This window comes from Carassius auratus, chromosome 21 (assembly GCF_003368295.1).
Source record: "Carassius auratus strain Wakin chromosome 21, ASM336829v1, whole genome shotgun sequence".
In the NCBI taxonomy this organism is placed as follows: Eukaryota; Metazoa; Chordata; class Actinopteri; order Cypriniformes; family Cyprinidae; genus Carassius; species Carassius auratus.
This window is the reverse complement of record NC_039263.1, coordinates 17829356-17847276: the sequence shown is the minus strand read 5'-3', so window position 1 is coordinate 17847276 and position 17921 is coordinate 17829356. Positions and strand designations below refer to the sequence as shown.

Genomic DNA, 17921 nt, shown 5'->3' with positions numbered 1-17921 from the left:
TAAATGAGATCGGGTTAAATTGATGATTTTTAAAAACCATGTGGCACTAAAGCTGCTGTAAATTCAGCTGCCATCACAGGAATCAATTACATTTTAAAATAGAAACCTGTTTTAAATACTGTTTTGCCTTTTTTTAAAGAAATGTCGCTTCGGTGAGACTTCTTTCATGGTGAGACTTGATCCCTGAGGGGAAAATCAGGGTGAGTGTCATGTCACCTTGTCTTCCATCCTTCCTGGTCCTTCAGACCTGAGATGTGGATGGATTATCACCACAGACCCCTGTACGTGTTTAAACACCAGTTGACAGGAACTCAATCAGAACCTGAAACTCTGCGATGAGTCAGTCTTACTCTGTCCGTCACACTGTCTGCTCCGGTCACCCCGAGGGACAGCTCCTGTGTAATTAAGAACACAGTCAGGAGTGTTTGCACAGTGTTTTTCTCTCTGGGCCAGTGTGTGTTTCGTGTGGGTCAGGGGATCACGAATGACGGATGTGAGGTCACGCTGGCCACCTTTTACAGCTTAGAGGAAACGAGCTAGACATTTGACTTTTTAATAAAACATGCTCATCAAGAACGTGTGCTACTGGGGACACTAGAGCTGCCTTTGCTCGAAAAAAAAATATATATAAAAAAAAATTACAGATATAATAAAAAATCAACAGTGTAGATGGCTAGTGGCACAATAAATGTAGATTTATTATAGATTTATATAGATACAAATTTACAATTTCTTAAAAGCCCACACTGCTGTTTATTATTATTTCTATTAATTTCTATTAATCAATGAAAATAAAAATCCTAAAAGAAATGCATCATGAATTCCATGAGAATATTCAGCTGTACAATAATAATAATAAAAAAAGATCGATCGAAATCTTATTCAGTGCTTCTCTTTTCCTTAATTAGCACTTTGGCACATGCTTGGCCATTGTTTTGAAGCTTAAATCTGAATAGCGTCAAATGTACACACGCGTGACGTAGTTGCCAAATGTGTCTGGATGTAACTCATGATGTGTCCAAGTGTTTTGTTGGAGAAAGAGGACACTGTCCTGTGAGGGTCAACAGTGTTTGGAGATGATAATTGGAATTGAGCTCATCATACACATGCTCACCTCCCATTAGAACCGCAATGACCACACAAAGTGTTGGAGAACTGAGGAGGTCTGTGTGTGTGTGTGTGTGTGTGTGTGTGTTTAGAAAGGGAGGGGAGATCTGGTCTGAGACATAAATTGTGAGGAAGAGGAGGAGGAAGATTACAGAGAATGAGTGGCAGACGTATCTCAGAAGCTCACTGAACCGTTGACTTGAGGGAGAGGAGACCATATCAGGATTACCAAGACCAGGACTTCACAGTAGAGGAGAAGATCCTTCAGGAAAAGACTTGCCAAAAGATACAAGGTAAGCACAACGTTTTAGTTTGTTTAGTTCTGATTTTAGGCGTTTGTTCATCTCATCAGTCTCTGTTCTCTTCCCTCAGTTATGGTGCACATCTGCAGGCTGTTTGTGGTGATGGGGATGTTGCTGTGTCTAAGTGCCCAGTTTGCCAGCTCTCAGCACTGGTCTCATGGCTGGTATCCTGGAGGAAAGAGAGAGATAGACGTTTACGATTCCTCAGAGGTGTGTATGAAGTCTATCAGAAAGAACTATTGCCAGTCTTTATGCAAAGTGGCGCAAAATGTACAAATGTTAACTGGAACATGCATGTGTATGGTAAGTTGGTTTAGTTATTAGATTTTTGGAAATTTGATTAGATTTAAAATGAAAATACACATAATTAAGAATAAATTCTTTAGATGATCAATATATTTTTCAAAATAATAGCATTTATTAAAATTGTAAATTGTTTGTAATGTTATAAATGTCTTTACTGTTATTTAAGTTTTGCTTTTTAAATAATGTGTATTGTAATATCATTGTATTATTGCCACGTCGACGAGGTTCTGTACTGTTTTTACAAGTTTATAAGGTTTATTTTGAGTTTTTTTTTTTAAAGGTTTATATTATTGGGCTTTAAGCTTTCTATTTTATTTTAAAATCAGGTTTCAGGGGAAATTAAACTCTGTGAGGCAGGAAAATGCAGCTACCTGAGACCCCAGGGAAGAAACATTCTGAAGACAATACTGGTGGGTACAGGTGTGGTTTTGGCTTGGTTTCTTTCCATCAGCAAATAGCCTAGTGATTACAGTACATAAGCTAGTCATGACAGGATATTGTGAATATTGCTCTAAAACTTGACTAACTTATTGGCTTTAACAGCTGGATGCCATCATACGGGATTCCCAAAAGAGAAAATGACACCAAGATGACGCAACAGCCTGTGTCCAAAGAAAAATCATTTCCAGCAAACACATTAGGAGTGCATTTCCATCCAAATTATATATATATAATTATTTTGTAAATCTGTGAATTTTATGTTTTTTTTTTTTTTTTATATATGTTTTGCAATTCGTTCTGTTCTCAAATTCATTGTGAGTGAACCTATACTGCTAGCACTATGTAACAATTTGCAGCAGTTCCTACAATAAAGGCTTTATTTTGGTATTTTGTTTTAATTGTTCAGTGTCTTTTTATTAGTTGTAGGTACGTTCACCAATTTTGCACAAGACGAGCGAGGCGTCAACTTCATGAATAAAAACAGATGTCTTTATTTATTAAGGGAAATAACCTTTTTAGTTTATCATTTTGTTTCATTATTATGTATTTTAAAATATTTTAGTATATTAAAGACACACACATATTACATTTTTGCAAATTAAAATACATTTAGTTTTAATTTAATTTATATTAATTTTAAACTATTTTTGTTTAGCCACCAGATGGCGTAAACGTACATACTTATCAAAATTAATTCTGCCCTGGAATGATCAAGTTAATATTGACAGTCTTGTAAACCCAAACTTAATGCAATGCAAGACCTGTTCATATTTAAGGATGAAGCAAATATGGTTTGCTTATGTATGTATGTAATCAAGCTTGTGCTGTGAAAGTATTATTCAAGTCTAGTTGGATTTTATGTTCACTATGGTTTTTACATAATGAATATAATGATCCCACTCAAAGATCATCTTGCCATCACCAGTAAAAAGAATAGAAATGATCAGTGTAGACAAAATAACTCATTAATTCTAAGTGGACCCCAGTACTGAGGCTGTAGATTTTACAGGAGATAGTGAGGGACGTAGTGTAGCAGGAAAAAAAAACATCCACTGATCCAGACAAGTTCCCTCAGACCTCAGTCCATTCCCTGGGTTATTCTGAGCATGAAAGCACACTGAAACCATTATGTTACCATCATGTACTCTCTCCCTCTCTCTCTCTTAAGCACACACAGATTAATTTGTAACACCTTACAAGACTCACATTCACATGGTATGGAAAGCCATTTTAACATTTAATCTATAAGCCGTGCTAGTATATATATATATATATATATATATATATATATATATATATATATATATTTAAAAAAAAAGTGAAATAAAATGATATCCGTTCAACAAGGTAGCCCAATAACCCAAACAATGTAACAGGCAACGCCCCTGACACCCCCGAAGAAGAAAAAAACACCAACTTATATGTTTATGTTAGGCTACTCAGTCAGGCGCTCGCTCACTCAGTACGCGCTGAGTGAGCGAGCAGTTCATGCACGGTACGCGGTGGCCAATACGTTTAACAGACCAGAAATAGAAGATCCTCCAATAACCAACAGGTCTGGTGTTTGGGTGCACTTTGGATTCCCTGTAAACTATAATGGTGATGGCAAGAGAGTGGTGGATAAAAAAACAACGGTATGTCGCATCTGCTACATGACAATAGGGTACACCAGCGGGAATAAAAAAAAAAAAAACAACAACAGCGGGAATACTTGAAACATGTCAACTCATTTACGCCGACATCACCTTAGTGTGTCAGTATCTGGGAAAAGATGAAAAAAAGGAGAAACATACACGCAACAAACTATCCCCGCAGCATTTAGACAGACATTTCCAACTGACTCAAACAGGGCAAAAGACATCACCGCGGCAATTGGTAGGCTTCATTTACGTTATAGCCGCGGATATGAGACCTTACTATTTACCATTCATTCTATCATCACCATTATAGCTTACTGGGAATCCAAAGTGCACCCAAACACCAGACCTGTTGGTTATTGGAGGATCTTCTATTTCTGGTCTGTTAAATGCATTAGACATTTGGCAACGAGCCTTCAGCGCGTGCTGAGTGAGCGAGCGCCTTAGGGGCCATTGACATATCGCACCTAAAACGCGTGGAAAACGCTAGGCGCATCTTTCTCCTCCTTTCCAAAGCGCTCAGGCAGAAGCGCCCCTGAGGCGTCTGCCTTTGCTAAGCAACGATGACGTGCTCTCTCCATGAAGACACGGAAATTTCAGCAAAGGATAAATGGATTTGCAGCTCTAAATATCGCTTGCAGTAGGCTATCTCTGCTACTAAATTTATTTCAAAATTGCAATCCATATACAACTATGATCAGCTGTTCCTTCATCTTGGCTGAGCTTTCAACGTTGTTACGGGAAAGGATTAAGCTGATTGGTTAGTTCTTGTCACATGACCCATGGTGCGCTTGTGGCATTCTAAAAAGTTGAGATGTTTTTACATTTTGCTTTATCTAAAACGTACCGAACCGTACCAACCGAACCGTGACATCAGTGTATCGTATCGTATCGAACCGAACCGTGAATTTTGTGAACCGTTACACCCCTAATATATATATATATATATATATATATATATATATTAGGGGTGTAACGATACGCGTATTCGTATTGAACCGTTCGGTACGACGCTTTCGGTTCGGTACGCGGTACGCATTATGCATACCGAACGGTTCGTTGGACTAATTAATTATATTTGGAAAAAAAAAAAAGAGAAATATAATGATATGCGTTCAACAAGGTAGCCCAATAACCCAAACGACGTAACAGGCAACGCCCCTGACACTCCCGAAGAAGAAAAAAACACCATCTTATGTTTATGTTATGTTATGACTCAGTCAGGCGCTCGCTCACTCAGTACGCGCTGAAGGCTCGTTGCAAAATGGCCAATGCGTTTAACAGACTAGAAAAAGAAGATGACTCTCAAACATATTGTTTGAGATGCATGATTCCATCTATGAGCTGCTCGATCAGAGTGACATGAGAGCCCCTCCTTAGAACATTATTTGTAAATCCATGTTATGGTAAGTGTGCACGTGAAGTCTTTGCACACTTTCTGAAATCCACACTGTGGTAAGTTTGCACACTACACTAGTGCTCTGCATTCTTTCTAAAATCCTATATAGTGAGGGCTTCGCGCGGTTGCTTCATTGCTTTAAAAAAAAAAAAACACCAGCGTGAATACTTGAAACATGTCAACTCATTTACGCCGACATCACCTTATTGTGTCAGTATCTGGGAAAAGACGAAAAAAAGGAGAAACATGCACGCAACAAACTATGGCTGCAGCATTTAGACACCAGTATTATAGCTTACAGGGAATCCAAAGTGCACCCAAACACCAGACCTGTTGGTTATTTTAGGATCTTATATTTCTGGTCTGTTAAATGCATTAGACATTTTGCAATGAGCCTTCAGCGCGTGCTGAGTGAGCGAGCGCCTTAGGGTCCGTTCACATATCGCTCCTAAAAACGCGTGGAAAACGCTAAGCGCGTCTTTCTCCTCCTTTCCAAAGCGCTTGGGCAGAAGCGCTCATGAGGCGTCTGTCTTTGCTAAGCAACAATGACGTGCTCTCTCCATGAGACGCGGAAATTTCAGCGAAGGATAAATGGATTTGCAGCTCTAAAAATCGCTTGCAGTAGCTCTGCTACTAAATTTATTTCAAAATTGCAATCCATATACAACTATGATCAGCTGTTCCTTCATCTTGGCTGAGTTTTCAACGTTGTTATGGGAAAGGATGAAGCTGATTGGTTAGTTCTTGTCACATGACCCGCGGTGCGCTTGCGGCATTCTGAAAAGTTGAGATGTTTTTGCATTTTGCTGTATCTAAAACGTACCGAACCGAACCGAACCGAACCGTGACATCAGTGTATCGTATCGAACCGAACCGTGAATTTTGTGAACCGTTACACCCCTAATATATATATATATATATATATATATATATATATATATATATATATATATATAAATTAAAGCACTGGTGCTGCAGACGTTTTTGATATCGTAAATTCTGACTAGTAATTATTGCAATAGTAGAATCTATTTAAATATTACAAGTAAGCATTTATTAGATACTAGCAATTATTTTTTAGATTCTGGTACTTGTTCATTAGATACTAGTACTTATTTAATAGATATTAGTTATTCATTAGTTACTGGTACTTATTTATTAGACATTAGTATCTTTTGTAATCACTACTAGTAACTACGTATTCTTATTTTACTAATCAGATCTGTTTTTTTACTTGTCTTATGTAATAACTACCAAATCACTACAGTAGTATGGCAAGCTGTTTTAACATTAACTCTATAAACTGCACTAGTATCTTATTAAATGTTACTAGTACTTATATTTTTAGATACTACTATCTTTCCATTAAGTACTAGCACTTAATTAACTGATAGTGCTAATTCTTTGGGTACTACTGCTATTTCTTTAGGTACTAGTGTCTTTTGTAAAGTTACTAGTACTTATTCATTAGATACTATTGCTTATTTATTAGGCATACTAGTACTTATTCATTAGATACTGGTAGTTTAAGTCAAGTCAAGTCTGCTTTATTGTCAATTCTTCTACATGTACAGTACATACAGTATATACAGAGATTTGAAATTGTGTTACTTTCAGACACATGGTGCATACAGATAACATTAACAGTAGAGCTTAAAAATCCAGATAGATACAGATCAAATATAAAATATAAAATACAAGTATACAAATAAAGGCATGTAAAAAAAATAATAAAGAAAAAGATAAAGTTAAATAAAGCAGTGCAAGGCACATGGCAGACATAGTGCAAACCAGTGAAGTGAACAAACGAAGATTGTAGTGCAAAAAACCTTATTCAGTCTGATTAAAGTGACAAAGTGCTCAGAGAGCAGTTCTTTTTTTGACCTGTCTGAAGAGGTAGTAGAATGATGTCAGTTCTGAATGAAGTAGTGAGCAGACCGATGCTGCACAAATGCAGCGTTTCCACCAAAATTACACAGAACAATTATACCATGAACAATTTTTCCCAGGAACTATTTTCACCCCAAACCTGTTTATTTCTGCATTCCCACCGCTGTCTACAGTACCGTGAATATAAGGCAAATAGTCTGGTGACATACGTCTGCACGCATTTCTCAATACAAAAAAGTATGCAAATTTCGGACTTGCATCCTCGGTAGTTTGTTCACGACGACACAAATCCGGTAATTCTGCAAATACCAGCGTAGTTGATAACATCAGTCATCTCGCCTTGGCTACTGCAGTTTTCCTCACTGTATTTACAATGAAACGAAATAGGATATAAAATACCACTGCCTCCTTTCGTTTTTCTCCACCTCGCTCCTGTAATTTGTAATCTCTTATTAAATACTTATTGATTAAATACTAGTACTTATTTGTTACATACTAGTACTTATGATTATTTACTAGTATTTATTCATTAGATATTATTACTTATTCATTAGAGACTCGTAACTTTCATATTGTTACTAGTAACAAATTTTACATTTTTGCCATTGACTTCTATAGGGATCTGTCATTGAGATATCTAGTTCTATTCAGTTTTGACTAGTATGTATTCCACTAGTGAACAGTACTTAATTTGTATGTAGTATTTTTATGTAGTTGTTCCTTAGGTACTAGTATGTATTTTTAGCTACTGCTTATTTATTAGATACCAGTATTTATTCATTAGGTACCAGTGCTTATTTATTAGAAACTACTACTCATTCATTAGTACTAGTACATATTTATTAGATACTAGTAATTATTCAAAATGTTACTAGCATGATTATAATTAAATATAGTATAATTAAATACTAGTCACTATTGATATGATTACTAGTATCTAATGATAAAATGAAAAATGAAATAAGCAGGAATGAGTCACTTTAAACATGGCAAGCACCCAGCTTTCATTTCTTCTGACTGCAGGGACAGACCTTGAGAGAATTGTTCACTATGGTAACTAGAATATTTACTGCTATAATACATATGACTTTTTAATTTTCTCTTGTGTTGTGTATATAGAGGTGTGTGGTTTAACTATTGCACAATTAAAGAAATAGCCCCCCCACCCCCCACCCCCTAAAAAAACATCTTGTAATTTAGCTGGTAGTAATTGTTTGAAGTTTAAAAACATATTAGACTACTTTATGGAATATAACTTGTGGATGTTTATCAGCTGTTTGTACTCTCATTCTGATAGCAGTGGCACCCATTTATTGGTGAGCAAGTAGGCTGTGTGTTAAATTGCTGGAGCCTCTTCCCCTGTAATCGCTGATGCCATATATTTCCCCCGGACCGCAAATTCTATCGAATTTACTTGTGTTTATACTTTGTATTCTTACTTGTTCTCCAATTACATTTTTTAAATTTTACTCAAGAGCCAGAATTGGATCAAATGTAGTCCATACAGAGTTTCTGGAATCTTTCTAATGAAGCATTTTAATTTTGGCAGCGACTATTTGCACTAATTGTAAATATCAATAGAGGCTATTTACACTAAGCGAAAATAGCAATAGATGCTATTTACACTAAGTGTAAATAGAAATTAGATGCTATAGTGAAATAGTGATATGCTGTTTACACTGCAAATAGCTATAGATTATATTTATGTTAAAATTTTTACTTCTTATTGCAAATAGTGTCGATTATCTGCACCTCAGTATTGTAGTAGGCCTACACTGTAAAACAATATACAATAGCCTATTAACTTACTGAGTGTAAATTGTAATTTTAATACAAATTATTTAAAAAAAGGCAAAAAGCAAAAGGCTAATTCGAACCCACATTTTACCATCTACGCCGCTAGATCTGATAATTGACAGTTGTCTTTTGCAGTGTTGACTAGCCGAGTCAAAGGGTGGAGTTAGTTTAAATAGTGGGAGACCGCTCAAATTCCCTCTCCTTCACACTTTCGCTGAACTTGCTGACCACATCTGCATTTTTTATGTTTTTATGTGTGGGTTGGATTGAGGTCGGACGAGAGTGCGATTGCTGTATTCACACCTGCCAAAAAGATCCACATCAAAGGGGGTAACGAAACGAAGCAGAGTTCGTCTCAATCGAACCAAACGAGACAGGTGTTAATACACCCTTAGTGTAGACACTAATTTATTTATTTTTTTCTTTGGGATTATCATGGGAGAACAGGCCAATATTATTGTGTCAACGAGCTGATTAAAACCTATAAAACAACATGAAGTTAGACATTAGACACATTGGCTAACCTTGCGTTAGGTATGTGCACGCGCGAGTTATAAAATGTGAGTTATTCCTAGTATGTTCACACCCTCATGTTCCACCCACGTGCGACTATCTTTCTTTATCACGAACGTCAGAATTTGAAGAAATGACAGCGTGCTGAGAGACACCATTGACTTTTACACGCGAAGTGAATGATGACTGTCATCTATTTTTGGTTCGACGGGAGAATTCATTTCATACGGGATTTGAAGAAAGATGGCAGAAGTTTCATTTCGGGAAGAAGCATGCAGCTTTATCAGACCAACCCATCCTGGACTATATTGTAAAGTTCAGTCGAACAAAAGGCATAGACTTACTCTCACGCTCCGACTCTGACTCTTGAAGACTAAGAATGAGGTAATATAAAAATACTTACATTGTCTACTTACATTACCTTTACCAATAAAATGCGTGTTATATTATTATTGTTATTATTATTATTAAATTAGGGCTCTTAGAGTTAACAGTAACAATTTGTGATCGTTAATCAATAGGTTTTTTTCTTAACACATTCACTTCCTTTCGATAAAAACATAAATTGGTTTCAATGTTGTTGTGAAATCCAGTGACACAAAAATATGCAAGTTCTATGAATGAAAAATACAGTAACTTTGTGTTTTTTTGTTTTTATTTTTGCACAGACTAAAATCCATTCTAGAACAATGTATATATTTGGATATTCATAAGATTTTTCAATCATTCTGAAATATTTAAAAAGCTGAAGCTTTCGTTTAAGCCAGTGGTTTTCAAACCGGTCATGCGAGCACTCCCAGCACTTTGTCTCCCTTATCTACCTCACCCGATTAATCTAATCATCTCATAAGTAGAAACTGCATGACCTGAAATAGGTGTGTCAGACAGAGGGAGACATACAAAATGCAATGTGCTAGGGGTGCTTGCAGGACCGGTTTGAAAAAGTTTTTACATTGTGTCTATTTAATGACAATAGGTGGTGCTGCTCATGCTAACCAAACTCATGCTCCTGCTCATTCAGAGAATAGTGCCAATGCTGCTGGTCTCAAATCATCACAAAGGTATGGCTGGACTACATATAGCGACTCACCATCAAATTCACACAGTACACATTACGTTACTACATAAGCTTTCATTTCTCCCTACAGAATGAGAAGGTTGTGGATCCGCCTCAAACTGAGAACTGTGATATGTATCACTTTAACCTTGGCACTTGTTATATGTTGCTTCACAATCACATTTTCAGTAGTGAAAGAAGGAGGACAGGAAACAGAACTGTCAGAGAACCTGCGGCTGACAGAACACTATGGGATTAATTGCACAGCAATATATGAAATGGAGCCAGTGGAAGTGGGCAAAACTTTAGTCATTCTCAAGGAAAAAAGCTACGTAGGGCAAACTGACAGAACTATTGTGAATGCCACCTATGACTGTGATTGGTTTGTTGTGTCACGGGGCTATGATGTGATTCAAGGCACTGAGTTGGAGCGTGAATTTCCCCTTGCTTATTCTTTGGTTGTTCATCAGGATGCTGCTCTTGTGGAGAGGTTGCTGAGGGCCGTTTATATGCCTCATAACATATACTGCATACATTATGATCTGAAGTCCTCAGATGATTTTATTTTAGCAATGAAAGGTCTGGCCCGCTGCATCCCCAACGTCTTCATTGCCTCAAAGCTGGAGAGGGTGCAGTACGCAGGCTTCTCACGACTCAAAGCGGATCTTAATTGCCTGTCTGACCTCCTAGATTCTGAGGTCAAGTGGAAGTATGCCATCAACCTGTGTGGTCAGGACTTTCCACTGCGGACAAACGCTGAGCTGGTGTCGGATCTAAAAGAGCTGAAAGGCAGGAACATGGTGGAGAGCAAGTGGCCTGAGGGAAAAACAGATCGCTGGACTTATCATCATTTACTGAAAGATAGTAATTCAGAGTACTATGAGTTTCCTGTAAGCACTTCTGAAATGAAATCTCCACCTCCTCACAACATAGCCATGTTTGTGGGCAGTGCATATTTCACACTTTCAAGAGAATTTGTTGTTTTTGTGAACCAGAGTCCCCTAGCCAGTGATTTCTTGGCTTGGTCTGAGGATACATACTCACCTGATGAGCATTTCTGGGCGACTATGATTCGTGTGTCTGGAGTACCAGGGGAAGTGCCAAGTTCTGACCCTGAAATCTCAGAACTAGTAAGTAAAACCCGTCTGGTGAAGTGGTCTTATCTAGAAGAGGTTCTTTACCCACCATGTACTGGAGTCAGTATACGAGCTGTATGTATTTATGGTGCTGCTGAGCTTAGATGGCTCCTAAACTACGGCCACTGGTTTGCTAATAAAGTGGATCCAAAAGTGGATCCTTTTCTTCTGGAATGTTTAGAGGAGATGCTTTCAGAAAAACGCCTGAGGCCAAAACTGTAGTAAAAAGTTCTATAAAAGATTTTTATTTTACTGGTGAGACTTTAGGATTAATGTTAAAAAAAGAATACTGTGCTGTTTTTTTAGGGAAATCAATATTACATTTTGTTTTTTATTTGGGGTTTCTGGTAAAAAATATTATACTTTGAAAATTATTTTTATTTTGGTTTAAATGTTTTTGTATTTATGCAATTCAGCCAGCATTTGAGCAATCCTTTGGCAATAATTTTTTGGTTTAACATGCCAGTCCTCTAATTTTTCATAAGTGAATACTTGTTCTGTTGCGTATGAGATGTAACGCGAGACAAAATGTGAATTTTATTAAAGAAAAGTGAAGGAGCACAAAAACATTGCCCAGTTCATAAGAACAATGTAGTAACAAGTAAAGTGGTACACATTTGTTTGTTGCTGATGAAACATCAATTATGTCTCTCTGATTAAATGTTATGATGGAATAGTTCACAAAGAGAGAGAGAGACAGAAAAAAACTAATTAGTGGAAAATGTATTCAACCTCAGGCTATCCAAGATGTGAATGAGTTTGTTTCTTCCTCCAAAGAATTTGTGCTTGTAAGAAACAAATCCATCAAGGTATTTTAACTTGGACAAAATAGTTTGTAATCCATAATAACGCTTTCTCCAGTGGAAAAAGTCCATCCACTGTTACCTTCCCGCATCAAGATCCACTGTCATATTTATTTAGAACTGTTTTAGATTTTTTTTCTTGTTCGCTTTCAAATGGTACTTGATCTGTGCATATTTCTCTCCTGATTCAGAAAAGGTCATTTTACTGGAGAAAGCCATATTATGGATGGGGGACTTGGAAAGTAGAGGAATTTTAACAGTTTGAGTCTTAATGATTGATGTGTTTATTTTAAACATGCCTCTTTTCTATTCACAAGGTTATTGTGATGCTTTCATCAGCTGTTTGGATTCTTATTCTTATGGCACCTACTCACCTCAGAGGATCCATTGGTAATGCAATTTTTTACAGATCTGTTCTGATAAAGAAGCAAACTCACTCTCAGGATGGCCTGAGGCCATTTTCAGCAAATGTTTATTTTTACACTAACTAATCTTAAAACAAACAAAAAAAAAAACATTAGAATGGCAGGGAATTTTTTTTTTCAAGCTTTAAAATCACTGGATCTTACACACGTCTATCTCAAATGGAGAAGACTTTATGTTAGTTCAGAGCAATGAAACTTAAGCAATAATTTGCAGGGAATGGATTTGCATGTGCCCTCTGGGTTGCCATTGGGCCAGATTCACAGAAGGAATAATGCAAATCAAGTAAACAAAACACCCTAAAACTAGACACAATTTGCGTGTTGCAATTTCTCATTGTGCTGGCTAGTTTTGAAGGCTTGTAAGAATGCAGCAGACATCCCTGGACTGGTATACTGTACTGGGGCTATTTAGCATTGCTCCAAAACAATCCAGGCCCCTAGAATAAATAGCTCTTTAACATTTAGAAAGTGTGCTTAACTATATTTTGATGAATAACTGCTGCCATTTTTAGAATTATTATTTGCATTTGGTTAAACTGGATTCCAGTTGTTTAGTAAGTCCCAGGTATTTTTTTATTTTCTTTTTATTTATTTATAAAGCACAATGAAACTACAATGGTTGACAATTGTGCTGAACAATATAGTTTGAAAATATCAAAATACATAAAATAGTAAGACAAGACAAACAAATAATAATTATAAATTATAAACTCCTGTTTTCTGATACATTAAAAGCCTTCTCAAATAGGTAGGCTTTAAGCCATGTTTTAAAAAGAGATTCTATTGCAGTTGTTCTGATAGAGATTGGAAGGCTGTTCCACAATTTAGGGCCGGCTATGGTTTCTGATTTTGGACATCTAGCTGGACTGTGTAAACTCAAGAGATCAGACATGTACAAAGGTGCCAGTCCATTTAAAACCTTAAAAACAAAAAGTAAAAATTTAAACTCTATTTTAAAATTGACTGGCAGCCAGTGCAAAGAGAGTTAAGGAGCCACGCACATGACATGCAAGAAAAAATAAATACATTTTGTGCACGATTTACTAATTTGTTCCCTCAATTTACTAAAACATGCACATGTTTACTATTGCGTCCCCTCGATTTGCTACATCGTGCTCACGATGTAGCAAATCGAGGGAATGAGTTAGTAAATAGAATTGCATTGAATTGCAGTAGTCTAGTCGAGAAGAAATTAAAGCATATATAGTTCTTGAACTCAGCACGTTAAAAAACCCTTCAAGTTAAAAACCCCTTCACCTTCGCAAGGAGTCTGGGCTGAAAAAAACTTGGATTTGACTACTGTATTTACTTTCTTATTAAAAGTCAAAGTGGAATCAAATACAACACCCAATTTTTTTTACAGAGGGCTTGACATATTCAGCCAGAACAGCCAGCACTTGCTGTATGTTTGCCAGATTCAGCTAAAGAACCGAACGCAATGGCCTCAGTCCAATTTAGATAAAAAATAAATAAATTAAGAGACATCCAGGCCTCAATACCAGACAGACAAGAAGTTAAAGCACTCAAACTCTGGTTGTCATTTTGCTTAAAAGGCACATACATTTGCATGTCCTCAGCTTAACAATGAAACGACACTTTGTGCTTGTTAAAAATGGATCCAGACGGGAGCATATACAAAGAAAATAAAATTGGAGCAAGGATAGAACCTTGAGGAACTCCACAATTCAACACTGATTTAGAGGATGAGCACCCATCCACACAAACTGAGAAAGTTTTATTCAAGTATTATTAGAAGTATTATTCAAGTAAGATTAGAACCATTTTAGCACAGAACCATTAATACCCACAAAGTGTTCCAGACTGGAAATAAGAATACTGTACAGTGTCAAATGCTGCACTTAATTCTAAAATCAAAAGTACTACAGAGTTACCGGTATCAACTGATAACAAGATATCATTTAACACTCTTAAAAGGGCAGACTCAGTACTGAGATGTTTCCTAAAACCTTAGTGAAAAGTTTCAAACTCACTATTTGAATCTAAATAACTTAGCAATTGATTAAAAACAACTTCATCTAAAATTGTAGAAATAAAAGGTAGACTGGAAATGGGCCTAAAATTGGATAACACATTCATTTCCCTATTTTTCTTTTCTTTTTTTTTAAAGAGAGGTTTGATTGGTCTTAAAGAAATTTAGTTTTGAAGTTTTGAAATATTCAGGGACAGTCCCTTCAGAGAGACTGGAATTTATTATAGACAGGATACATGCTCCAACAGTACCAAAATCTTAATAAATAAATGTGTTAGAATAAAATCAGTTGGGAGACGTAGTGGTTTTAAATGCCTAGTAAGTTCTCAAAGAGAATCTATAGAAATTGGTTCAAATTCACTAAAAGCGGAATTGCAGGCCAGAGGGACATAGGGGAATTTTTATTTCTGATAAAAAGTAAACACTACAGGCTTATGATCAGCAAAACTTAATTCACAGGTCACAGGACCTTTAACCATTTGGACCAAATCAATAAGTCAATAAAATACTTTGCAAGGGAATTAGTATAACAACAAACATGAATATTTAAATCCCCAACAATCAAGAGTCTGTCAAACTGTGTAACAATTCCTCCTAAAAAAATTAGCAAATTCATTGATAAAATACTTAATTTGGTTTCTGTAGACAATATACAACAGCAACCACCAAATTTTTGTCGTACTGAAGAACTTCACAGTTTTTAGGCTCTGACAGCCAAAACTGCCTTAAAAGACGGATGAATAAATGCTACCCTTTCCAGGAATGGCTGCAAAACCTGAAAAAAAAAAAAAACTCATGGAATTTCTTGTGAATTTACCCCTGAGCATTAAACTCTTTTTGTTGATTTTATCAAAATATAAATACTTAAGAATTTACTCTAAATTATAAAATTATTATTTTCTAAACTATTTTCTTTAGATTGACTAAGCTTTTTTAATGCATACTTTATTCTACCTATTTATTTGCTCACGAATTGAAAGGGTATGTTTACAATGTTTTATTGTTTTTTAATTCCTTTAATAATCATATTTGGTTTATTGATGTATTGATTTATTTAATGACAATGTTTTTCATTTCACATGTTCTTTTCTAATTTAATTTGTTAACCACTTTCACAGTGCATTAATTTTCTGTGTAATACCATGCTTTTAATTGTTTATTGTTACATGCAGTGTGTTGAGCGGTCCCGTCCTGTTTTTGAGTGGTGACAGAAATGCAGCTGTTTACTGTTCCTTAGACTGGCTTCAGAGAAGCAGATATGCACATTATTCCATTTAATTTACAATATATTTAGATTTTATAAATATATACAAAATATCATATTGTAGAAAGAAGGTTTTTAATTTTAGTAAAATATTTTGTCCGTTTTATTCTGCCGATGTCTGATGAATGTTGGCGAATGTCATGAAACTCACTAACTCAACACAAGTATCTCCAACGCACATGCATTTTTAACATTTCTAATTCTTTTGGAGTTGACAGTTCCATTTGATGCTTTATGGCAAAGGATGCCAATATATCCTAAATACATTATTCATCAGTTTAAGTTTGCTCTGTTGTGTGTGAATGAATTGTTTAATTGTTAAGGCCTGAATTTTAGATTCTAATGACACTCAACATGGAGGAAGGAAGATACTACTTTGGTCTGTCTAATGGTCTAATTGCACTAATTATTTAGAACAATAGGGATGGATGAAGAGTGATTTCAGATTTATGACCAACATTGGCCAGAGTTATGAACATTAATCTTCTTTCACCCTGTGAGTCAACCTGTCCATGTAGGCATGTGCTTACTTCATTGTTTGCCAAAACACAGTCTATTATTAACAAAAGTTATGCAATGCAATTTCTCCCTTTTAGTGTTTATTTTGCTATGCTACTGTATAACTGGTCATGGTTGGTTGTGTTGTATTATTTGCAGTTTGGTTTGTTTAAGATTGTTTTTTTGCCTGATGTCTGTGAACTTGCCACCCATTTTTGGGGTTCTGACTTACTCATTAAACCATCATCATTCACATTCACATGAGTTGTCTATGTCTATATAAAATGTATTTATTGTATTTTAGTTTAGACCTTCAGAGGCTTTAGCAGCAACAGAAGGAACCAAATGTGTTTAAGAGGAAATAAAAAAATAAAAAAAACCTAGGCAAGAAAGTAGGAAAGTTTGGTGTAATACATAAATCGCGATCTTCAAAGAGTAGTTTTTATAATTTAAATGTGAGTTATGTCAGTAGGCTTAAAGTGATGGAGTATTTAAGGGAAAAAAAAACTATAGTTTGTTGTAATGCATTGAAATATATCCTTTTTATATCATATCCTTTTCAAGGATATTTGCACTTGTTTTGTAGTTAGAGATATGGATTGTTCTCAGTACCCCTCTGTATATAGTTTAGCAGAAATGTGGCTATACACCAACATAATGAGTTAATGACAAATGATTTTTTATGATAGAGTATCTGTTTATGTTTAATGGATCCATTCTTGGAACGACAAAAATAAAATAAAAACTTGTGTTCATGCTGATCTGTCTGCTACACATGTAAATATGTCTTAATTCTCTTAGACTGTTTTAGAAAGGTTGATATTCAAAAAGTTGTACTGTAAAGTAATAACATACAAAATACACATGTACGTAAGCAACATTGTCTTGGGCTGTTAACAATAAGGATGTGGCACAATAGTGAATAAAAAGAAAATGGCACAAAAGAACACTATAATCCCTTTTATGTAAAAATGAATGTCCTGTTTGAAATCACAAGCTCACATTACCTTTTATTCATAAGAAAACACATGACAGAGAAAACATGTCAGTGGTTTGTGTGTGTGTGTGTGTGTTTTGTGTGTGATTGGAGTAGTGTGAGGTGGTTCATGAAGAAACCATTTGTATGTGTGTGTGAAAACCAATCTTAAGTATGGGTATATGTGTAGCAATAGCCAACAATACATTGTATGTGATATTAAGTGAAGTGTTCGTTATACTCATCAAATGTAAGTGTTTATTTTGTATTGCAGAGAGCTAGCTCAAGCAGCCTGTTCAGTTCAGTTCCGATTCAGTTTGTCGCCCCCTGCTGTATACAAAATATCAATGCATTGTCCACAATACCTGCGCAAACAAGGA

The 17921-nt window shown here is 35.8% G+C and overlaps 2 protein-coding genes across 5 annotated transcripts; both read left to right on the top strand.

The window, feature by feature from the left end:
• The first annotated feature begins 935 nt into the window (after window positions 1-935).
• On the top strand, window positions 936-2548 carry LOC113038772 (progonadoliberin IIA-like). Its single transcript, XM_026196415.1, has 4 exons — window positions 936-1400; window positions 1480-1619; window positions 2042-2125; window positions 2259-2548. The coding sequence occupies exons 2-4, from the start codon at window positions 1482-1484 to the stop codon at window positions 2295-2297; spliced, it is 261 nt and encodes an 86-aa protein (XP_026052200.1). The 5' UTR covers window positions 936-1400; window positions 1480-1481; the 3' UTR covers window positions 2298-2548.
• A 6758-nt stretch (window positions 2549-9306) lies between these two features.
• LOC113038765 (beta-1,3-galactosyl-O-glycosyl-glycoprotein beta-1,6-N-acetylglucosaminyltransferase 4-like) lies at window positions 9307-16824 on the top strand. Of its 4 annotated transcripts, none has more exons than XM_026196409.1 (4): window positions 9307-9776; window positions 10369-10453; window positions 10541-11339; window positions 11445-12152. In XM_026196409.1, exons 3-4 carry the CDS (start codon window positions 10542-10544, stop codon window positions 11805-11807), a joined length of 1161 nt encoding a protein of 386 aa, XP_026052194.1. In that variant the 5' UTR covers window positions 9307-9776; window positions 10369-10453; window position 10541; the 3' UTR covers window positions 11808-12152. The 4 variants fall into 4 exon arrangements, with proteins under 4 accessions (XP_026052194.1, XP_026052192.1, XP_026052191.1 ...); XM_026196407.1 differs by adding an exon at window positions 12706-16824 and having other exon boundaries at window positions 9310-9776; window positions 10541-11579; XM_026196406.1 differs by having other exon boundaries at window positions 9312-9776; window positions 10414-10453; window positions 10541-12152.
• The last annotated feature ends 1097 nt before the right edge of the window (window positions 16825-17921 follow it).

Excerpts from the sequence above, each read along its gene's own strand:
- LOC113038765 (XM_026196406.1), top strand. The coding sequence starts at position 10,542 with ATGAGAAGGTTGTGGATCCGCCTCAAACTGAGAACTGTGATATGTATC.
- LOC113038772 (XM_026196415.1), top strand. The coding sequence starts at position 1,482 with ATGGTGCACATCTGCAGGCTGTTTGTGGTGATGGGGATGTTGCTGTGT. Across the intron at positions 1,620-2,041 it reads ACGTTTACGATTCCTCAGAG|GTTTCAGGGGAAATTAAACT; the intron begins GTGTGTATGAAG and ends TTTTAAAATCAG. Across the intron at positions 2,126-2,258 it reads ACATTCTGAAGACAATACTG|CTGGATGCCATCATACGGGA; the intron begins GTGGGTACAGGT and ends TGGCTTTAACAG.